We start from the raw sequence: 21702 nt of genomic DNA, 5'->3' as shown, positions 1-21702 counted from the left end.
GGCAAGATTTTAGGTGGCGCCCCCCCACATCGGCAGTGAAGTGTATATACTCACAAGAAACCGAATAGCTTTGTCTTTGACCTTTTTTTTTTACTTACAACTATACCTAATATATAAAGGGGTGGAAAAGTGACTATTACCTGCAGGGCAAACATTAGTTAACCAGAAGGCAATAACAATGTAAACAAAAAACACCTGCTTAAAATATCTAATACAAATGTCCCTGAGGAATGTAAGGTGGGAGTACTGTAATTACCTAACGTTACATTATTATTTTCCATAACAATTTAGCCCCCTCCACAATATTAACCCGACGTTAAAACAGAACTAGCTATTTATTGATTGGCAATTGCCGACTCATGTAACATTAGCTTAATGCTAAAAAGCCAGGTTACTATCACATTCTGTAACAGACAAATAATTTCATGTAGGCTAACGTTACCTACTTGCTACCTCTGTTTTTTCTCGTTTCTCCTCCTCTTCTTTTCTCTTTTTTCTTCCCTGGGCACCTGACAGTTTTGGCCGTTTTGACATCTTGTGTTGATTTTTTGATGTGGTGACGTCCAAAAAGAGTCATGATACGGGAAGGGAGGGGGCGCACCGTGCGGGGGGGGGGGGGGGGGGGGGGGGGGGGGGCGTAAAGTTGTAACAAATAATATTTCTATTAAATAGGCTTTACTTTGCATTTTAATTAACGTGGGATTATTTTTTGTATTTAGAAATAATAGTACCAACTTTTTTTCTCTTTTTTTTTTTTTCTCTCCAACATTTGTGGCACTTGCGTGGCGCCCCCTGATGGACGGCGCCCTTAGCATTTGCCTATGCCACGGGCCGGCCCTGGTGGTGGCAGTGATCAAGGAATAAGAACTAGAGATGTCCGATAATGGCTTTTTTTTTTAACCGATAATGTCCAACTCTTAATTACCGATTCCGATCCATCCATCCATCCATCTTCTTCCGCTTATCCGAGGTCGGGTCGCGGGGGCAGCAGCCTAAGCAGGGAAGCCCAGACTTCCCTCTCCCCAGCCACTTCGTCCAGCTCTTCTCGTGGGACCCCGAGGCGTTCCCAGGCCAGCCGGGAGACATAGTCTTCCCAACGTGTCCTGGGTCTTCCCCGCGGCCTCCTACCGGTCGGACGTGCCCTAAACACCTCCCTAGGGAGGCGTTCGGGTGGCATCCTGACCAGATGCCCGAACCACCTCATCTGGCTCCTCTCCATGTGGAGGAGCAGCGGCTTTACTTTGAGCTCCTCCCGGATGGCAGAGCTTCTCACCCTATCTCTAAGGGAGAGCCCCGCCACCCGGCGGAGGAAACTCATTTCGGCCGCTTGTACCCGGATCTTGTCCTTTCGGTCATAACCCAAAGCTCATGACCATAGGTGAGGATGGGAACGTAGATCGACCGGTAAATTGAGAGCTTTGCCTTCCGGCTCAGCTCCTTCTTCACCACAACGGATCGATACAGCGTCCGCATTACTGAAGACGCCGCACCGATCCGCCTGTCGACCTCACGATCCACTCTTCCCTCACTCGTGAACAAGACTCCGAGGTACTTGAACTCCTCCACTTGGGGCAAGATCTCCTCCCCAACCCGGAGATGGCACTCCACCCTTTTCCGGGCGAGAACCATGGACTCGGACTTGGAGGTGCTGATTCTCATCCCAGTCGCTTCACACTCAGCTGCGAACCGATCCAGTGAGAGCTGAAGATCCTGGCCAGATTCCGATATCTACCGATATATACAGTGGTGGAATGAACACATTATTATGCCTAATTTTGTTGTGATGCCCCGCTGGATGCGTTAAACAATGTAACAAGGTTTTCCTAAATAAATCAACTCAAGTTATGGGAAAAAAAATGCCATATTTATTATTGAAGTCACAAAGTGCATTATTTTTTTTAAACATGCCTCAAAACAGCAGCTCGGAATTTGAGACATGCTCTCCCTGAGAGAGCATGAGGAGGTTGAGGTGGGCGGGGGTAGGGGGTAGCGTATATTGTAGCGTCCCGGAAGAGTTAGTGCTGCAATGGGTTCTGGGTATTTGTTCTGTTGTGTTTATGTTGTGTTATGGTGCGGATGTTCTCCCGAAATGTGTTTGTCATTCTTGTTTGGTGTGGGTTCACAGTGTGGCGCATATTTGTAACAGTGTTAAACTTGTTTATACGGCCACCCTCAGTGTGACCTGTATGGCTGTTGACCAAGTATGCATTGCATTCACTTGTGTGTGTGAAAAGCTGTAGATATTATATGACTGGGCTGGCATGCAAAGGCAGTGCCTTTAAGGTTTATTGGCGCTCTGTACTTCTCCCTACGTCCGTGTACACAGCGGCCTTTTAAAATGTTATAAATTTTACTTTTTGAAACCGATACCGATAATTTCCGATATTACATTTTAAAGCATTTATCGGCTGATAATATTGGCAATCCGATATTATCGGACATCTCTAATAAGAACTGTAATTTAGTTTAATTTATCATTGTTTGCGCTACTGCAGGGATCCATCCATCCATTTTCTACCGCTTATTCCCTTTGGGGTCGCGGGGGGCGCTGGAGCCTATCTCAGCTACAATCGGGCGGAAGGCGGGGTACACCCTGGACAAGTCGCCACCTCATCACAGGGCCAACACAGATAGACAGACAACATTCACACTCACATCCAGAAAGCTAAGGACTGGAAGCGGACTTCTCCCGTCACTATTACAGCAGGATTGGGGATTCATATTGCCTCATTCGTCACGGTTCACCTGACACATGAAACGGGACGAATTAGAGTGGCGCACTATCTACTTTAGCCGCCAGAGGGCAGTAGAGTGTTAAATATCTTAAAGTGTGTTTTCTGGCAATTGCAATGCCCGTGGCATGTTTGCCCATCTCGTCTCGGTAGGCTGGAGCTTGGGGGGTTGCTTGAGGTGGAGCTGGAGATATTGTATAGGTACTTTGGAACCAGTTCATTACATGGGGGTGCAGAGCTTGGGCTAAGGGGGTAAGGGGCGGGTGCAGGCTGTCATTCTCTAGTACTAAAGCCGTGTGTTTCTGCTGTAGCGGTGTGGTGTGACGGTGGTGAGGTAGTTCTTTCACAATCTAATGCATCAGTTGATGTAGAGGGGCGCTTTCCATCGTTTTCTGCAGACTGCATTGCAAAATGATTAACCCCCCCTCTCCCCTGTCCTTTCACAAATTCCATCCAAGAATGGTGTAATATGAATCCCTTCCCTACTGTATTGTTTTTTTGTTTAGTCCGAAGAACCAGCGTCCTCAGGTGTAAACATTTGATTTTGGTCTATTTATTTTGTCAGAGTTACAGGAACGCGCTGCTGTTTTTAAGGACCTTCCGCAAAAAAGGTAGTCAAAGATCATTACTATTGGTGTGTTCCATTTACCTCAGAAGCTAAAAATCGGAGCTGGGAATGACGTCACAGCCGAGTTGTGAGCGGTCGGAAATCAAGATGGCCACATCTACGAAAGCTATTTTTGCGCTTGCCCTGTTTGAAAATAAACAACTTACTGGAAAATATGCACACTCTCTGCAACCTTCAAACATGTTGGAAGAAGAGGAAACACAGGCGCAATTGCTAGCGATGTACAACATATATACCACATGAAAATCTTACACTACAGTATCGTTACCATGTATAAACATACAGCAATACTTTGTACATGGCTGATTTAGTACGACAAAAACTAATCAGAAGTGCTAAGACCTATAGAACCCTTAATATTGTTTACATACGGAGTAGCCATCTTTGAAACCAACTCGGGAGTGGTGAGAATGCTGCGACTTTCCGATTAGGAAATCCGACCTCAAGGGGCGTTCCAGTTGGAATTCCTACTAGCAACTCGGAAAATCCGACTAGTACAAATGGAACTCCCCATGTAACAGCACTCTTATGTTTTTAGGAATCTACTGCAAAAATGGCAATCTCTCACTAGTGTTTTTAATTGAACTCGGTTCAATTAAAATAGTATTCAGTTTAATAGTCCAAATGATGAAAAAGAGAGGACCTAACATGGAACCTTGGGGAACACCACTGGTATAACTAAATACGTTGAACTAATGACTACTGACTAAATCTTTAGGTAAACAAGCTACAGAAACACTTTTAGTTAAATAAATCATTAAGAAAAAACATTGTAACTGCCAAAAACCAGAGGACTTCAAGGGGTGCTTTGAGGAACGCCTCAGTTATGGAAATCAAAAGTTTTGACACCGGTGTTCTGTGTTTGCTAAAATGTCAAAGCAAAGATCTGCCAATGTTTTAACATTGCTCCAAGTTCTTCGATACAACGAGAGCACAAAGTGTTTTTAGGAATTGGCTGCAAAATGTTTGTCTACCAAGTTTTGAACTGAAACTGAAATGACGTGTCATTCCCGGATTTGGCCCCTGGGCCTTCAGTTAAATAGCACTGCTCTAATAGTACAGTTCGTTTGGTCAAGTGTGAACACAGTCCAGGTTCAAAGTCCACCTGCGAGTGGGCTCTCGTCCTAAGTCCTAAGATAAGTGTGAAGTTATAGGGGCCATATCCTGATCATTTTTGGAGCTTTCAAAATGTTACTGGAACACAGTGGGAGGTAAATCTGCATTTTTCTCCTTTGGCCGACATGCTTGGATTCAACAGACTCCTCCTCGACCACGCCTACTCTGTTGGAATTGCAGTGCACCCGGAATGTATTCACAACGCTTCACTTTTTCCATATTTTGTTATGTTACAGCCTTATTCCGAAATGTAATTAATTCATTCAATACATACGTATTCACAGCTTTTGCTCAATAATTTGTTGATGCAACTTTGGCCGCATTAATAGCCTCAAATCTTTTTTAATACGACGCCACAAGCTTGGCACGCCTATCTTTGGACAGTTTCACCTCCCAAGCTCCACCAGGTTGGATGAGAAGCGTTGGTTTCCATCCAGGATGTCTCTGTGCATTGTTGCATTCATCTTCATCTAGTCAGGAAGGTGACCAAGAACCCAATGGTGAAGTGAAGTGAATTACATTTATATAGCGCTTTTTCTCAAGTGACTCAAAGCGCTTTACATTGTGAAACCCAATATCTAAGTTACATTTAAAGCAGTGTGGGTGGCACTGGGAGCAGATGAGTAAAGCGTCTTGCCCAAGGACACAACGGCAGTGACTAGGATGGCGGAAGCGGGGATCGAACCTGCAACCCTCAAGTTGCTGGTACGGCCGCTCTACCAACCGAGCTATACCGCCCCAACTGTCACTCTGTCCGAGCTACAAAATTCCTCTGTGGAGAGTGGAGAACCTTCCAGAAGGACAACCATCTATGTGGCAAACCACCAATCAGGCCTGTTTGGTATAGTGTCCAGACAGAGGCCATTTCTTAGTAGAACGTTTGCCAAAATGCACCCGAAAGACTCTCAGACCATGAGAAACAAAATTCTCTGGTCTAATGAGACAAAGATAGAACTCTTTGGAGTGGATGTCAGGTGTCATGTTTGGAGGAAACCAGGCAAATACCATACCTACAGTGAAGCATGGTAGTGGCAGCATCATGCAGTGGGGATGTTTTTCTGAGGCAGGAACTGGGAGACTCAGGATAGAGAGAAAGATGAATGTACAGAGACATCCTGGATGAAAACCAACACTTACCATCCAACCTGATGGAGCTTCAGAGGTGCTGCAAAGAGGAATGGGCGAAACTGCCCAAAGATAGGTGTACCAAGCTTGTGGCATCATATTCAAAAATACTTGAGGCTGTAATTTTCTGTCAAAGGTGCCTCAACAAAGTATTGACCAAAGGCTGTATATATCGAATATACTCGATATATCGCGGGTTTGTCTCTGTGCGATGTAAAAAAATGACTATATTGTGAGTTTTCGAGTATACGTTCTCACGCAGTTGCATTTAGCTGCGGGCCTTACACAACAGGCTTTTATCACTCTTTCTTGTATCTCCTTCTCACAGAGTGATAAAACAAGCACACCTTCTTTCATACGTCACACGCCCTCACCAAGCAGAGAGGTAGCGGCATGGATAACGTTAGCAGTGGCAGGCGGTGTAAGCGGAGCGGTGCGAGTGGTATATACGAGAGAGAGAAGGTGCGAATCTGGTAACAAATGGAGGAAGAAGAATTAATTCCCAAGAAAAACAGCACAGGGTCCATCGTATGGCGGTGGTTTGGCTTCAAGCGGGAAGATGTTGAACAGACAACCGTAGTATGTAAAGTATGCGGCAAAAGCGTTGCTACAAACAGTAGCATCACTGCTAATTTGTAGCATCATTTGACAAGTCACCCGCGAGAGAATGAAGAGTGCTTGAAACTCCGCATGTCAACATCTCCGGCCGGTGCCACACCAACCAGTACTGACCCAATTGAGCCTGGCGTCTTCCATTTCCACATCAACACCGTATGAAAAAAAAATAAGGAAAAACAGAAGGAGGTATTGTCCGCAGTAACCTACCACATACACAATTTGATTTCCTATTATGCTGCCCCTTTCTTATTTGTCGGTTATTGAAATATCTTGTGCGACATCATTCACAAAAGTGCACTTTATTTGTTTTAAACTATTGTAGTGGCGTTCTGTACAAAAAGTGCACTTTAATTTAGTGTTGTTTTGATATGTCATCTTAGTGACATCGTGCACAAAAGTGCACTAATAGCTTGTTTTAAAATGTCTGACAATCTTGCACGTTCTGTTTTGAAATGACATGAATGTTTGTGCCACTGCTTAATAACTCCATCCATCCATCCATCTTCTTCCGCTTATCCGAGGTCGGGTCGCGGGGGCAGCAGCCTAATAACTGTTTAATAAATACAGCTTTGCTAAATTGACTTAGTTGTGATCTCGCTCTCTGGATGAAAGTTTAAAAGTAGCATATATTAATGCAGTATGAAGAAGAATGTTTTAATGTAGACACATAGAATCATCATCCTGGTGTGATTATATGCATCAAGTGTTGTTAATTCAAGGCTAAGGCAAAATATTGAGCTATATGTTGTGTATGGCCTAAAAATATCAATATATTAATAAAAGGCCATATCCCCCACCTCTACTGTGAATAATTATGTACATGTGATTTGTTTGTAAAAAAATAAAATTTAAACATTGTCATTTTTTTTAGGACAAAAATGAATTTATTCCATTTCGAAATAAGGCTGTAACATAACAAAATGTGGGAAAAGTGAAACGCTGCGAATACTTTCCGGATGCGGAAACGGTTAAGAGTTCCGCCATGTGTGAATAGAAAAACAACACGTGTGTACGTCGGGTACATGTTGGTTTTGAAATGAAAAATTATACATGGACAGCCATGGTGTCACATGACATGTCCATTGACCGAGGCGCCAGAAAAGTGTGTTATACATGCTTGTGTTGCAAGTGTGACTCAAACAGAAAGTTAAGACCTAAACAGAAAGTTGAGTCCCCACACAGGACGAAGTCAACAAACCGCTACTTTCAATTACTCACACTCTTTGAAATCCGGCACATGTATTGCACTCCATTTACTTGATCAACAATGGGGTATTTCAGTTATTTGATTATTTTGTTCGATTATATTTAAAATTGCAAAAACACAAAAGAAAAATGACAAATTGTTATTTAAAACATTTTCTAGTTTTCTCAATAGTGCCTCTGCACTCTATTCAGTCGCCTCAGAGGTCTTAATGGATTATTATTGTTCAAAAGGGACAAAAGGATCATGCTCTACTCACAGCATGACTTTTTGTTTTCATTTAAGCTCTCAATTGTGCATTTATTTTTTACCTTTATTGAAAGCACAAGTGTCAAACTCAAGGCCTACGGGCCAAATCTGTCCCGCCACGTCAATTAACACAGAAGATACTACAAATAACACAGAAGATACTACAAATAATAACAGAAGAAATTAACAAATTAAAAAGATGGTTTGACAAAAACAGACTATCGTTGAATCTCAGTAAAACTAAAATAATGCTATTTGGTAACAGTAGAAGAGAAAGTCAAACACAAATACAAATAGACGGAATAGAAATTGAAAGAGTAAATGAAGCCAAATTTCTTGGTATAATGATTGATGATAAATTGAACTGGAAATCTCACGTAAAAAATATACAACATAAAGTAGCAAGAAACATGTCAATAATGAATAAAGCAAAACATGTTCTAGACAAAAAATCACTTCATATTCTCTACTGCTCACTAGTGTTACCATATCTGAGTTATTGTGCAGAAATATGGGGAAATAATTACAAAAGTACACTTCATTCATTAACGGTGTTACAAAAAAGATCAGTTAGAATAATACATAATGTTGGATATAGAGAACACACAAATCCTTTATTTATTGAATCAAAGATACTGAAATTCTACGACATAGTGAATTTGCAAACAGCTAAAATGATACACAAAGCAAACTATAACCTGCTACCCAAGAATATACAACAATTCTTCTCAAAAAAAGAGGAGAAATATAATCTTAGGGAGAAATGTTATTTAAAACATTTGTATGCACGTACAACACTTAAGACCTTCAGTATATCAGTATGTGGAATTAAATGATGGAATGGATTAAGCAAAGCAATCAAACAATGTACTAATATGATCCACTTCAAGAAACTCTTCAAACTTAAAGTGTTTACAAAGTACAAAGAAGAAGAACCATGATAAACATTCTGAATTTATTTAACTCATCCAGTCTTTCATTCTTTCACTCACAAAATAATCTTACTTATCTCAACATATGAAATGTAACTTACTTCACCAATTATCATTTATTTACTTATTTTATTGTGATTACTTATGGAGTATATTGTGAATAAATTGAGAACAGGAAGTGAACAAAAGTTTTAGCAACTGTTATGTAAAAGAAAAGGGGTAGGATTAAATAAGCTCTGCTTCTTCCTACTCCTTTTCGAACATGTTGAAAAGAGAAACTGGAGATTGTGATGTATCATGTTGTATACTTGCATGTTCGAAATAAACTCAAACTCAACTCAACTCAAAACATGGCCCGCCAAAGCCAGGAAATAATGTGCATTAGTAAGACATTTTATCTTTGTTGATAAATGTATTTCAATTTTGACAGAAAAAAATGTAACGCATAACTTAATATTGTTTGTTATAGTAAGCTATTTTTGTCATTGATACCCTTTTCAAAATAAATTATACACTAGCCAAACTGCACTATCTGCTTGTCATTATGACTTCAGATTCCGAAGCAAGTTTTCCATCAGTTTGTTGGTAAACAATTATAATAATCAGATGAAGGGGCAGTGGTGTAATTATCAGTCCCTTTGGGATTTAGCGTTTGTTTTTTTCTTCCGTGATTGCTGTTGCCTAAATTGCTGGATTTTGCAGCAGCATTTGAAAAAAAGTTGTGGGAAAATAACCCTTCGTGATGCAGGGAGACATTTGATTAGTTAGACAGTGTTGCATTTGAGTGCTGCTGGGACGAATTTGATTGGCGAAAACGTCAAAGATTGGCCGAAATGTACGTGGAAATTGCGTGAATTAGGCAAAGTTGCGAGGCCGCGCATTACTCACAGGGATTGGTTGAATTTGCGTGAACTGGCGCGATCGCAACTTTGCAAAATCCTCATAGGAAGGAATATTATCATGAAGCGGCCCTCTTCAATGACTGCCCATGATGAAAATGAGTTTGACGCCAATGATTTAAGGTGTTTATCTTGTTACACACCATTTCTTAAACTATTTAGATTATCGTTATTAATCAAACTGAAACAATTGTTCTCATAGGAAACAATTGAAATCTGATGAATCCATTTCAGACACCCACAAACACTTTCTACAGATAACAATTATCGTTTTACATCCAGAAAACAAAGCAAAATGCATGCAAATGACAAATTAACATCTCTTTTACTCTTTTTGAAGACTTTTCATTTACTGTAGCGGAGTGGTGCGTTCAGTGACACTGTGGAAACACAGACTTGACTTTATTAGGCTGAAACTGTATGCTACAACTGTATTTGGCTCTTTGGTGGCTTATTTTGCAGCCGTAGCCAATCAAAAAAAGCACAGAGACTGAGTAACCAACGTGTGTTTAATTGTGCTAAAACCGAGCCTGTGTATGAAAACCAAAACACATTTTTGCCTTATACCGTATCATACTGAAACTAGGGCGTATGAAAACCGAAGTACCACTATACTATTTCTGGAATATGTGTTATGTGGTCCTAAATTTTGTACTCATAGGGAAAAACACACATTTAATTCATTTATTTAAATAATCTGCCAGACATGATAATGAAGTTTTGCTGTGGACAACAAAGATGATTGGAAAGCCAGGATTTTCATGTTAATGTTCAATAATGCTGCCATAAAAGCACAACACATTATACGTAAAATTCACTTGCACTGAAAGCATAAGCATAATCGCTTTTTGCCTCATAAAACGCTCCAACAGGTGTTGTTGACTTTTATGCATCTATGAATAAACAATTTTTCCTCTGATTTATTTCAGGGGAAAGAAGGCTTTGAGTAAGAAGAAGCTGAAAAGACGACAAAAAGTCAAGTCCAAAGTCAAATCGAGGACAAAGGTAAGAGAGGCTTGATATGTCATTCATTGCTGTGTTTATGTCAAACTATATACGTCACTGCACAGTGGAGGTCAAACGTACGGTTGAAGGACCACAGAACTGAACAATAATCCCATTTTAGAGTGCAGGTTTGATTATAAAAACATATTTAGCGTCGAATGCTGACCATCTCATCCTCAAGTGATGCCGAAAAGCACAGTACAAAACACACAGGTGGAGGAGGGGGATTATTCACGGCCTGTTGCCGGGCGACTTGATGCGTTTCACATCTCCATGGCAACAGTTGCCTGGCTCCACCGCCTCCATCCAAAAAGGGATACCTTGTCTAAGGAGGATGGGGGGGGCGCCTCTGCTTGTTGCCTGAGCATTTGTAAACAAGTTGATCCATTAGTTATAAAAATATCAACAATGTTCACAGTCTTCATCTTTCATAAAAAGTATTTGCCCCTTGGAAATTATGTGAATAGTATTAATCTGTTCCAGGTTCAAGTTGACCCCACCATACATCTTTATTTATTGTTTTAAGTAGCATTTTAACATAAATCACATCATAAATGTGTAAAAATAAGTCAACCCAGTTCATATTTAGATGTGCCCAGCTTTAGTGATGGGGACAATTCACCAATTCCCTGTACTGTTATGTGTGTTGATAGCTATTCATTGTTTTTGGTACTAAAATATAATTTTTTATTGCAATATTTAAAAATGAGCTAAATATGATAACTGCTCTGCCATTGCTATTTTTGGTTTATTATCATCAGATTATCATTTGCTAGTATGACATTAAATTGCAATTACATTTGCACATCTGTGTTGGCCCTGCGATGAGGTGGCAACTTGTCCAGGGTGTACGCCGGTTTCAGGCCCGTGTACAGCTGGGATAGGTCCCAACACCTCCGCGACCCCAAGAGGGACAAGCGGTAGAAAATGGATGGATGGAAGTCCAAGGCAGTAATGTATAATTTATGGTGTGTTTTTTGTTGCGATTTAAAAAGTGTTAAAACTGTAAGTACAAGTGAGAAATAATGATGCAATATGTACATACAGCTAGCCGAAATAGCATGTTAGCATTGATTAGCTTGCAGTCATGCAGTGACCAAATATGCCTGCTCCAACAAGTCAATAACATCAACAAAGCGCACCTTTGTGCATTCACGCACAGTATAAAACATTTGGTGGACAAAATGAGATTAAAAAAGGATTTTACAAACAAAGTGTTGCGTCACAGTCCACACTATGGTGAGTTCAAAAAACGCCGAAATTAGTAGGACAAAACGATGTTCACCAAATACTCTCATTAGTGAAGCATACACAGAAACATATTAAACAGTGGGCTTTTTAACTATTGGGAAGGTTTGTGTCATGTTTGTACTCAAACAAAAAACATACTTAAACAAAAACATAATTTCCCCCCCATCTTTTTCCATTTTCAATCCTTTTTTAAAAATGTTCCAGGGAGCCACTAAAGAGCCGAGGGTTGCTGACCCCCGACTTAAGGCGAGTCGGCGTAAAAGTGTGGGTCGTGTAGCGGCCAATGGACGTCATGATACATTTGTACGTCCTGTGCTCGCTCTCAGCCTCCTGGAGAACTCTCGCTGATATTGTCTTGGCAGTCCCCCCCCCTTCCCCACTTTCTTTGACAGCCTCTTTAATAATGCAGACTTGCAGTGGAGTCAGAACAAGAGCATCTGTATCCCTGATGAATGCTGCCCTGATGTCTAGCGAGCTGTTGTTCAATATGATGTAATTATGAGCGGTGCAAAAACGACAAATGCAGTGCAAGAATCCAATTTCTATATTGAGCAAGGACTTACCGTATATACTATAACTATAGCCATTTATTTACCTAAAGCGTAAAGACATACCTGCCAACTACTCCGGTTTTCCCGTAATTAGTACGGTTTTCATCAACCTATTCCGGGTTACGGTTGCAGTGATAAAAAATACGGTTTTTCATCAATTAAAATTTTTTTTTTTTTTTAAAGTTTTATTCACGAAATCGCGTAACAACAATGACAATCGACACTGCTTCCCGTAACTTCCTATCGAGCCATTCCGAAGGCCATGCGCGAGGCTATTTATAGCACCGCTGCCAAGCACGAGTTTCCAAACGAGCGAACGATCATGGATTCAGCCGGAGAAAAATCGCAAACGAGTCTTAAACCGGAAAGAAAACTGCACTCATTCCGTGAAGAATATTCAAAAGCCTATCCGGGAATAATTATCCGTTCCAAAAAGGGTGAAAACTACGCGAATTGCACCTTGTGCAGACAAGATTTTTCCATCGGACACGGAGGAATTAGCGATGTAAAAGACCACGTTGGGACAAAAAAAAACACAAGTCTAATGCCGTTGCTAGCGATACAAGTGGAAAACTTTCAACGTTTTTCGTCGCCCAAACAGATTCTTTGGATGTGATAAATGCCGAAGTTTTATTTACGGAGGCAATAATTGAGCATGGACTAGAATACATTTGGATTTTAGCCACAAAAAGGTAATGACACCAATGTTATCTATTGGAATTGTTTAGTACTGTTATACTGTTAAAAGTGTTTATACTATTTATGCTTTCAAGTCCAAGTTGAAGAAATCTTGTTAAATGTTGACAGCATAACTACCAAAATACAGAAGTATGTCCTTAATATTTTTGCAGTGCTATTTCTGTTGAAAAGTTCAAATGATTACATTAGAGATGTGATGTGCCACTTTTCAAGTGTCTGATGGCTTCAATTAATTTTTCATATTTTGAATTCTTTTGAAAGGCTTACAAAAAAACTACATTTGAATTGTATTTCCATGCTATTGACAGGACTATTAATTTGAATGAAGTTAGCTTACCATGTTTACAGTATGATAATTGTGATAGAAATGTGAATTTTAGGCACAGAATATTTTTTACAATTGAACAAGGCAGTAGATTATACAAGCTTGGACAGAAAGTTAATAATGACACCAATTTTTTTTTTTAATGGAATTGTTTAGTACTGTTTTACCATTTGTTTACTGTAAAAAGTGTTTATACTTTCAATGAACAAATTGAAGTCTTGTGAAAGGTTGACAGGATAACTGGCATTAACTGTCAAAATAATTTCAAACTATTGAAGTTAGCTTACAGAATAAACATGTCAATCAACCCATATGATTTTTGCTGTAATATTTTTGTTTTGAAAAGTCACTGTGACTGATAGAAAAGTGATGGTTTTAGCAACATTTTAACCTGTCTGAATGCTAATAATCATTTTGCGTCGGGCCCTGAACCCCCCACCAGGACTTTGTCCTGGACCTACCGGGGCCTGCGGCCCCTGGACCCTGGCTACTAGGTTTTTCTTATTTCAAAAGTTGGCAGGTATGCAAAGAGGACGGAGTGGTAATTGGAAGCAGTGCATAATTGAAAAGGGGCTGTTGTTTTTGAAAAAAGGTTGCATACAGCTTTTAACTTACTGTAGACATTAATTTATGAACACCGATTTTCATGAAAAAATGCTTGCCTTCTAAAGACAAATGCCAATCCCCTCAGTTGATCAGTATTTTTAAACTGTCAACCGTACTCAACATAAATATAAGTTGTTTTTTTTCTCCCAGAAAAGTGTTAATAGCGTACTTTTTAAAATGTTCTTGTAATCACAGAATATTTTCGGTATATTAGATGGTATTAGGGCAGCACGGTGGGAGAGAGGGGTTAGTGCATCTGCCTCACAATACGAAGGTCCTGGGTTCGATCCTGCGCTCGGGATCTTTCTGTGTGGAGTTTGCATTTTCTCCCCGTGACTGCGTGGGTTCCCTCCGGTGACTCCGGCTTCCTCCCACCTCCAAAGACATGCACCTGGGGATAGGTTGATTGGCAACACCAAATGGTCCCTAGTGTGTGAATGTTGTCTGTCTATCTGTGTTTTCAAGGTAAAACATTTATTTCAAGGTTAAAAATGATTTTCAAGGTTAAAATTTTTTTTTCAAGGTAACATTTTTTTTTCAAGGTAAAAAATGATTTTCAAGGTAAAAAATGATTTTCAAGGTAAAAAAAAATTTTCAAGGTAAAATTTTTTTCAATGTAAAAAATGATTTTCAAGGTAAGAAATGATTTTCAGGGTAAAAAAAAATTTTCAAGGTGAAATTTTTTGTTCAAGGTTAAAAATGATTTTCTAGGTTAAAAAAAAATTTTAAGGTAAAAAAAAATTTTCAAGGTAAAATTTTTTTGCAAAGTTAAAAATGTGTTTCAAGGTAAAAAATTATTTTCAAGGTAAAACAATTTTTTCAAGGTAAAAATAATTTTTCAAGGTAAAAAAAATTTTTCAAGGTAAAATTTTTTTTTCAATGTAAAAAATGATTTTCAAGGTTAAAAATGATTTTCAAGGTAAAAAATGATTTTCTAGATTAAAAAAAATTTTAAGGTAAAAAAAAATTTTCAAGGTAAAATTTTTTTTCAAAGTTAAAAATGTGTTTCAAGGTAAAAAATGATTTTCAAGGTAAAACAAATTTTTCAAGGTAAAACAAATTTTTCAAGGTAAAACACATTTTTCAAGGTAAAACAAATTTTTCAAGGTAAAACAAATTTTTCAAGGTGAAATTGTTTTTTCAAGGTTAAAAATGATTTTCAAGGTAAAAAATGATTTTCTAGGTAAAAAAACATTTTAAGGTAAAAAAAAATTTTCAAGGAAAATTTTTTTTCAAAGTCAAAAATGTGTTTCAAGGTAAAAAATGATTTTCAAGGAAAAAAAAAATTTTCAAGGTAAAATTTTTTTCAAGGTTAAAAATGATTTTCAAGGTTAAAAATGATTTTCAAGGTAAAAAAAAATTTAAGGTAAAAAAATTTTTTCAAGGTAAAATTTTTTTTTCAAAGTTAAAAATGATTTTCAAGGTACTTATTACGTGCCTGCTGTTTGATTGTAACATGCATCTTAATTGTAGTTTTCATTAACTAATTTGGAGGTTTTAAAACATGGCCATGTAAAATTGCTTATGTATATTAGCATCAAGCTAGCACATTTTTAGAAAAGTGGAGCCTTACTTTACTTGTGTTGGAGCTTTTTTTGAGTCAATTGCTGTGTTGGCATTGGAAATTGCAACATTACCTAGAGGTAGTTTGGCTGAGTCTGCTGGAGTGATCGCCAAGTGCTAAAGTGCGAAGTGAGTCGTCAACCGGGCGTGACATCACACGCAACCCAGGTACCTTAATATGACTCTATAGGATGTTACGTGAATTTGTGCCCAGTAGGACTGGCGGGATTCTGTCGGTGCTGAAAAAAAAAAGCACTGATAATAGTCTGATAGTCATAATAGTGCTTATGTTAGCACATAAGCAAACATGTTAGCGCAACATGTTTTCTCTGGTTGCAAATAGAATTATATTTGGCCGAAATGTGAACAGTTCTACTGACACAGATAACAGTGTATTATATATATATATATATTATTTTTCCTAGTTTGCAAGTAAACATTGAAGAGTCTGACTTGTCTGATGTCATGTCATTTTTAAAGTGTGTAGTATCAGTACGGTCACATGACTGCCAGGCTCTGTTTGATTGGTGAAATAGAGTCATGTGACGGTACCCGCTGGAGGAAATTATTTGAAGGCAGGAATCAATAGATTATAAATCACTATAATGATGATATAGATAAAGGTAGCCTTCTGAAACCCAATGTAACGGAATAAAAGTAGTGTTTCTTCTTCACAAAAATACTCAGGTAAAAGTAAAAAGTATGGTTCATTATAACTACACTGGCAAGTACACTGGCTTTAAATGTAGCGACTGCCATCCTGTGGTGTTGATAAAAAAAGTCATCAGGAGGATGCCTACAGCCACAGGTGTTTATTGACCTACTGCAAATTAGAGACCTCAGCAGTTGTTTGCTTTTGTATACAACTATAGAAGACGATGCAATTCATTGAATTGAGACATTAGGTGCATAAAAATCTGCTCTGTGAACAACTACCCTCCCAATGGCGGCTGCATTAAACGCCTAAGGAAGGAGTTAAACATATAGCTTCTACTGTATGTTTGAGGCTTCACCCAATCGCCGATTTTTACAAAAAAAAATTGGAAATATTCTATGTATTTTTGGTCAAAATGAAGTGTTTTCAATCATGAAATTGGCTAAACAAACAAAAAAATATCATTACTATAGTAGTATTAGCCGCTAAATGAGACCTATAAAAATGGGACCCATTACCTCCCTGCTTGGCACTCACCACTAACGGTTGGAATTGGGGGTTAAATCACCAAAAATGATTCCCGGGCGCGGCACCGCTGCTGCCCACTGCTGCCCACTGCTCCCCTCACCTCCCAGGGGGTGAACAAGGGGATGGGTCAAATGCGGAGGACAAATTTCACCACACCTAGTGTGTGTGACGATCATTGCTACTTTAACTTTAACTTTAACAAACCAATCTAAGTGCACTGTTCAGTATCGTGGCCACTGATTGGCTCGGCCTCAGGCAGCATTACTATCTTGGACTACGCGGGTAAAAGAGTATAAAGGTTACTATGTGGGTGTTTTGTCATGTATTGACGGCTCTTGTAATCCTAAAACATTATGTAGGTTGTAAACAGGTTTTTATTATGCTTTAGCTATGAAAATATTTGATTTATAATCATTCCTACTTAGCTGAAATTCACTGATCACGGTCAGGACCGGAACCAAACAACAGCGATAAACAAGGGTTTACTGTATAAAGCAAACCCGTGGATTGTGATTAACCAGTCAAAGACTCCGCGTCACTGCTTGGCAAAGTTAAGGTTATGTGTTCTATTCTTTTTGTTTTACGTTTTGCAGTGACTAGCTTCTTTTCTTTTGTAACTATACAGGTAAAAGCCAGTAAATTAGAATATTTTGAAAAACTTGATTTATTTCAGTAATTGCATTCAAAAGGTGTAACTTGTACATTATATTTATTCATTGCACACAGACTGATGCATTCAAATGTTTATTTCATTTAATTTTGATGATTTGAAGTGGCAACAAATGAAAATCCAAAATTCCGTGTGTCACAAAATTAGAATATTACTTAAGGCTAATACAAAAAAGGGATTTTTAGAAATGTTGGCCAACTGAAAAGTATGAAAATGAAAAATATGAGCATGTACAATACTCAATACTTGGTTGGAGCTCCTTTTGCCTCAATTACTGCGTTAATGCGGCGTGGCATGGAGTCGATGAGTTTCTGGCACTGCTCAGGTGTTATGAGAGCCCAGGTTGCTCTGATAGTGGCCTTCAACTCTTCTGCGTTTTTGGGTCTGGCATTCTGCATCTTCCTTTTCACAATATCCCACAGATTTTCTATGGGGCTAAGGTCAGGGGAGTTGGCGGGCCAATTTAGAACAGAAATACCATGGTCTGTAAACCAGGCACGGGTAGATTTTGCGCTGTGTGCAGGCGCCAAGTCCTGTTGGAACTTGAAATCTCCATCTCCATAGAGCAGGTCAGCAGCAGGAAGCATGAAGTGCTCTAAAACTTGCTGGTAGACGGCTGCGTTGACCCTGGATCTCAGGAAACAGAGTGGACCGACACCAGCAGATGACATGGCACCCCAAACCATCACCCAACCATGCAAATTTTGCATTTCCTTTGGAAATCGAGGTCCCAGAGTCTGGAGGAAGACAGGAGAGGCACAGGATCCACGTTGCCTGAAGTCTAGTGTAAAGTTTCCACCATCAGTGATGGTTTGGGGTGCCATGTCATCTGCTGGTGTTGGAATTGGGGGTTAAATCACCAAAATGATTCCCGGGCGCAGCCACCGCTGCTGCCCACTGCTCCCCTCACCTCCCAGGGGGTGATCAAGGGTGATGGGTCAAATGCAGAGAATAATTTCGCCACACCTAGTGTGTGTGTGACAATCATTGGTACTTTAACTTTAACTTTAACTTTAAAATCTACCCGTGCCTGGTTTACGGACCATGGTATTTCTGTTCTAAATTGGCCCGCCAACTCCCCTGACCTTAGCCCCATAGAAAATCTGTGGGGTATTGTGAAAAGGAAGATGCAGAATGCCAGACCCAAAAACGCAGAAGAGTTGAAGGCCACTATCAGAGCAACCTGGGCTCTCATAACACCTGAGCAGTGCCAGAAACTCATCGACTCCATGCCACGCCGCATTAACGCAGTAATTGAGGCAAAAGGAGCTCCAACCAAGTATTGAGTATTGTACATGCTCATATTTTTCATTTTCATACTTTTCAGTTGGCCAACATTTCTAAAAATCCCTTTTTTGTATTAGCCTTAAGTAATATTCTAATTTTGTGACACATTTTGGATTTTCATTTGTTGCCACTTCAAATCATCAAAATTAAATGAAATAAACATTTGAATGCATCAGTCTGTGTGCAATGAATAAATATAATGTACAAGTTACACCTTTTGAATGCAATTACTGAAATAAATCAAGTTTTTCAAAATATTCTAATTTACTGGCTTTTACCTGTACTGTACATTTTCAAAACGAGACACAATTTGCAAGTTCAGACCGTTTTATTGTTTTTACATCTTCCTTATCTTCACATCTCTTTCTTTAACACTTCCTTGACAATTAAATAGGTGCATGGTGGCTAAAGTGTGACACTGGAACAGATTATTTCTGTTTCCATTATATCCTATGGGACACAATTGCTTGCATGTGTAAACAAATGTAATGTTGAAGCGCATCCTGTGTTCCGTGCCTTTCTTCAAATAATAATCCCAACCCTTTAACTCTGCTCATTACCAAATGTCCTCGCAGCATGGGTTTGTTTTGTGTCTTTCGCATCTCCTGAAGTGTACACTGACTGCCACAGGCAAAAAAACCATGCGAGATGATAGTGGAACTAATATACCCCCTGATGCTTTGAATATAGTAAGAATGAAGTCTTTCCAACCCCTCGAACACCCTCCCCCTGAAGCAGATGACATCACCTCCTGGGACGGTTACGCCCAAAGGGCAACAAGAGGTGGTAGTGATCAATAAATCTTCCTCCTGTAGGATTGTGGCTAAAATTGCCACCTCAATGGAGAAAGCTAAACATTCAGTCCTCTCATCCTAATTATTATTTAATGGCCACTCCACACTGAAAGTGCTTTCATGAGCTTCCTTAAACCCTCAGCGCCTCATAATTCATGCCTCCAAGCCAATAGGGGGCAGCATATTCTGGAATAGTAAATGGAATACTATTAATAGTACCAATAATACTTGTCTTCATCATAATATTATAATAATAATAATGTAAATGTTAACAAATATGTACACTAATTCAACATTATTATTTGTATTTATGTTAATATTAATAATATAAAAATAGCATCAATAATAATATTATTAAAGTTAAAGTTCCAATGACGGTCACACACACACTAGGTGTGGTGAAATTTGTCCTCTGCATTTGACTTATCCCCATGTTCACCCCCTGGGAGGTGAAGGGAGCAATGAGCAGCAGCGTGCGCTGCGCTCGGGAATCATTTGGTGATTTAACCCCCAATTCCAACCCTTGACTGAGTGCCAAGCTTGGAGGCAATGGGTCCCATTTTTATAGTCTTTGGTATGATTCGGCCGGGGTTTGAACTCACAACCTCCCAGTCTCAGGGCGTACACTCTAACCACAAGGCCACTAAGCCATACTTGCCAACCCTCCCGGATTTTCCGGGAGACTCCCGAAATTCAGCGCCTCTCCCGAAAACCTCGCGGGACAAATTTTCTCCCGAAATTCAGGCGGAGCTGGAGGCCACGCCCCCTCCAGCTCCATGCGGACCTGAGTGACGTGTTGACAGCCTGTTCTCACGTCCGCTTTCCCACCATATAAACAGCTAATGATCGAGGGCGAGTTCTTGGTTTCTTATGTGTGTTTATTGTTAGGCAGTTTCATTAACGTCCTCCCAGCGCGGTAACAACACACAACAACAGCAGTCAAGTTTTCGTCCCCCGTAAAGCAGTTCGTCTGCTGTAAACAGCAATGTTGTGACACTTTTAAACAGGACAATACTGCCATCTACTGTACATGCATATGTGACCCACCCATAATGTGTCACATTTTTGTGTTGATTTATTTATTTTATTTTGTGGTTTGAATTTGTTTTTGGAGCTGTCATTACACATTTATCAGTATTCACATTGGTCAGTAGGGGTCAGTAGTGCGTTTCTTCCCAATTGAATGCTATCACCTGCAGACCGGAAGTGTCTTGTCATTCTGATGAGCGCGACCAGTCTGTGAACAATTGAAACGTCCTGTGTGCTTTTTCCTCCTGTATAACAGGTTAGTTTTGGTGAATCAACTCACTGAATAATATCCATGTGATCTTTATACGTTTAAGTACACATTCTGATGGTGGAGCCTAACTCTAAAGTGTTTGTGAGTTGTAGTTTGTATTTGTGAATGAATCCAGTGCACAGCTGCAGTAATCAATACAAAAAGGCGACGTGAGTGCGCAATGTTTGTATAGTAACTTCTGATCCTAATTCAAACTCCCAAATTAGAGCTCCCGTTTTCTTATTGATTTTATAATGTATATTTGTATAATGTGTGTGTTCTGAAATAGTGACAGAGAATAGAACAAGGATGGACAATTCAACCCTTAACCCAAACAATGAGTAGATGAGTGTTATGTGTGTGTATGTGTAAATAAATGAACACTGAAATTCAAGTATTTATTTTATTTATTTATATATATATATATATATATATATATATATGTAATAAAATATATATATATATATATAGCTAGAATTCACTGAAAGTCAAGTATTTCTTATATATATATATATCTTAACCACGCCCCCAACCACGCCCCCACCCCCCACCCCCCACCTCCCGAAATCGGAGGTCCCAAGGTTGGCAAGTATGCACTAAGCTGGAAGTAATATTCCTATGACAATAAAAAATACTAATATCAGACCACATTTTGTATTCAACAATGTTAAATATTACAATATAAATATTAAATAGAGGTATAAATAAAAATCATGTGAAGCAGATACAGGACATTAAAAAAACAAAAACAACATTGCATTTCCTAGGAATGTTGAGGCATGACTATAATTATGAATGATAACACTAAATAAAATGGGCTGCTTGCTGTGCAAGTGCCGCTTGCTTCGTAGCAGGCCCATAATAATAATAATATGATGATGATTATAACAATATAAGTTTTTATTACATAAATACATTGTTTTAATATATCATTAGTAGTAGTATATTATTATTACAAGTATTAAGTTTTAATAATATTACCACGA

At 39.2% G+C, this 21702-nt stretch overlaps 1 protein-coding gene across 19 annotated transcripts in view; it reads left to right on the top strand.

The window, feature by feature from the left end:
- mycbp2 (MYC binding protein 2) overlaps positions 1 to 21702 on the top strand; it is a 183818-nt gene that overhangs the window by 1210 nt on the left and 160906 nt on the right. For all 19 annotated transcript variants that reach the window (XM_061970697.2, XM_061970705.2, XM_061970692.2 and 16 more), the window contains exon 2: positions 10433 to 10508. In XM_061970697.2, coding sequence (XP_061826681.2) covers positions 10433 to 10508 — 76 coding nt within the window. The remainder of the gene's footprint in view (positions 1 to 10432; positions 10509 to 21702) is intronic.

Source organism: Nerophis lumbriciformis, linkage group LG13 (genome assembly GCF_033978685.3).
Source record: "Nerophis lumbriciformis linkage group LG13, RoL_Nlum_v2.1, whole genome shotgun sequence".
NCBI lineage: Eukaryota > Metazoa > Chordata > Actinopteri > Syngnathiformes > Syngnathidae > Nerophis > Nerophis lumbriciformis.
The sequence above is the reverse complement of the archived record's forward strand: the minus strand, read 5'-3'. Positions and strand labels throughout refer to the sequence as shown.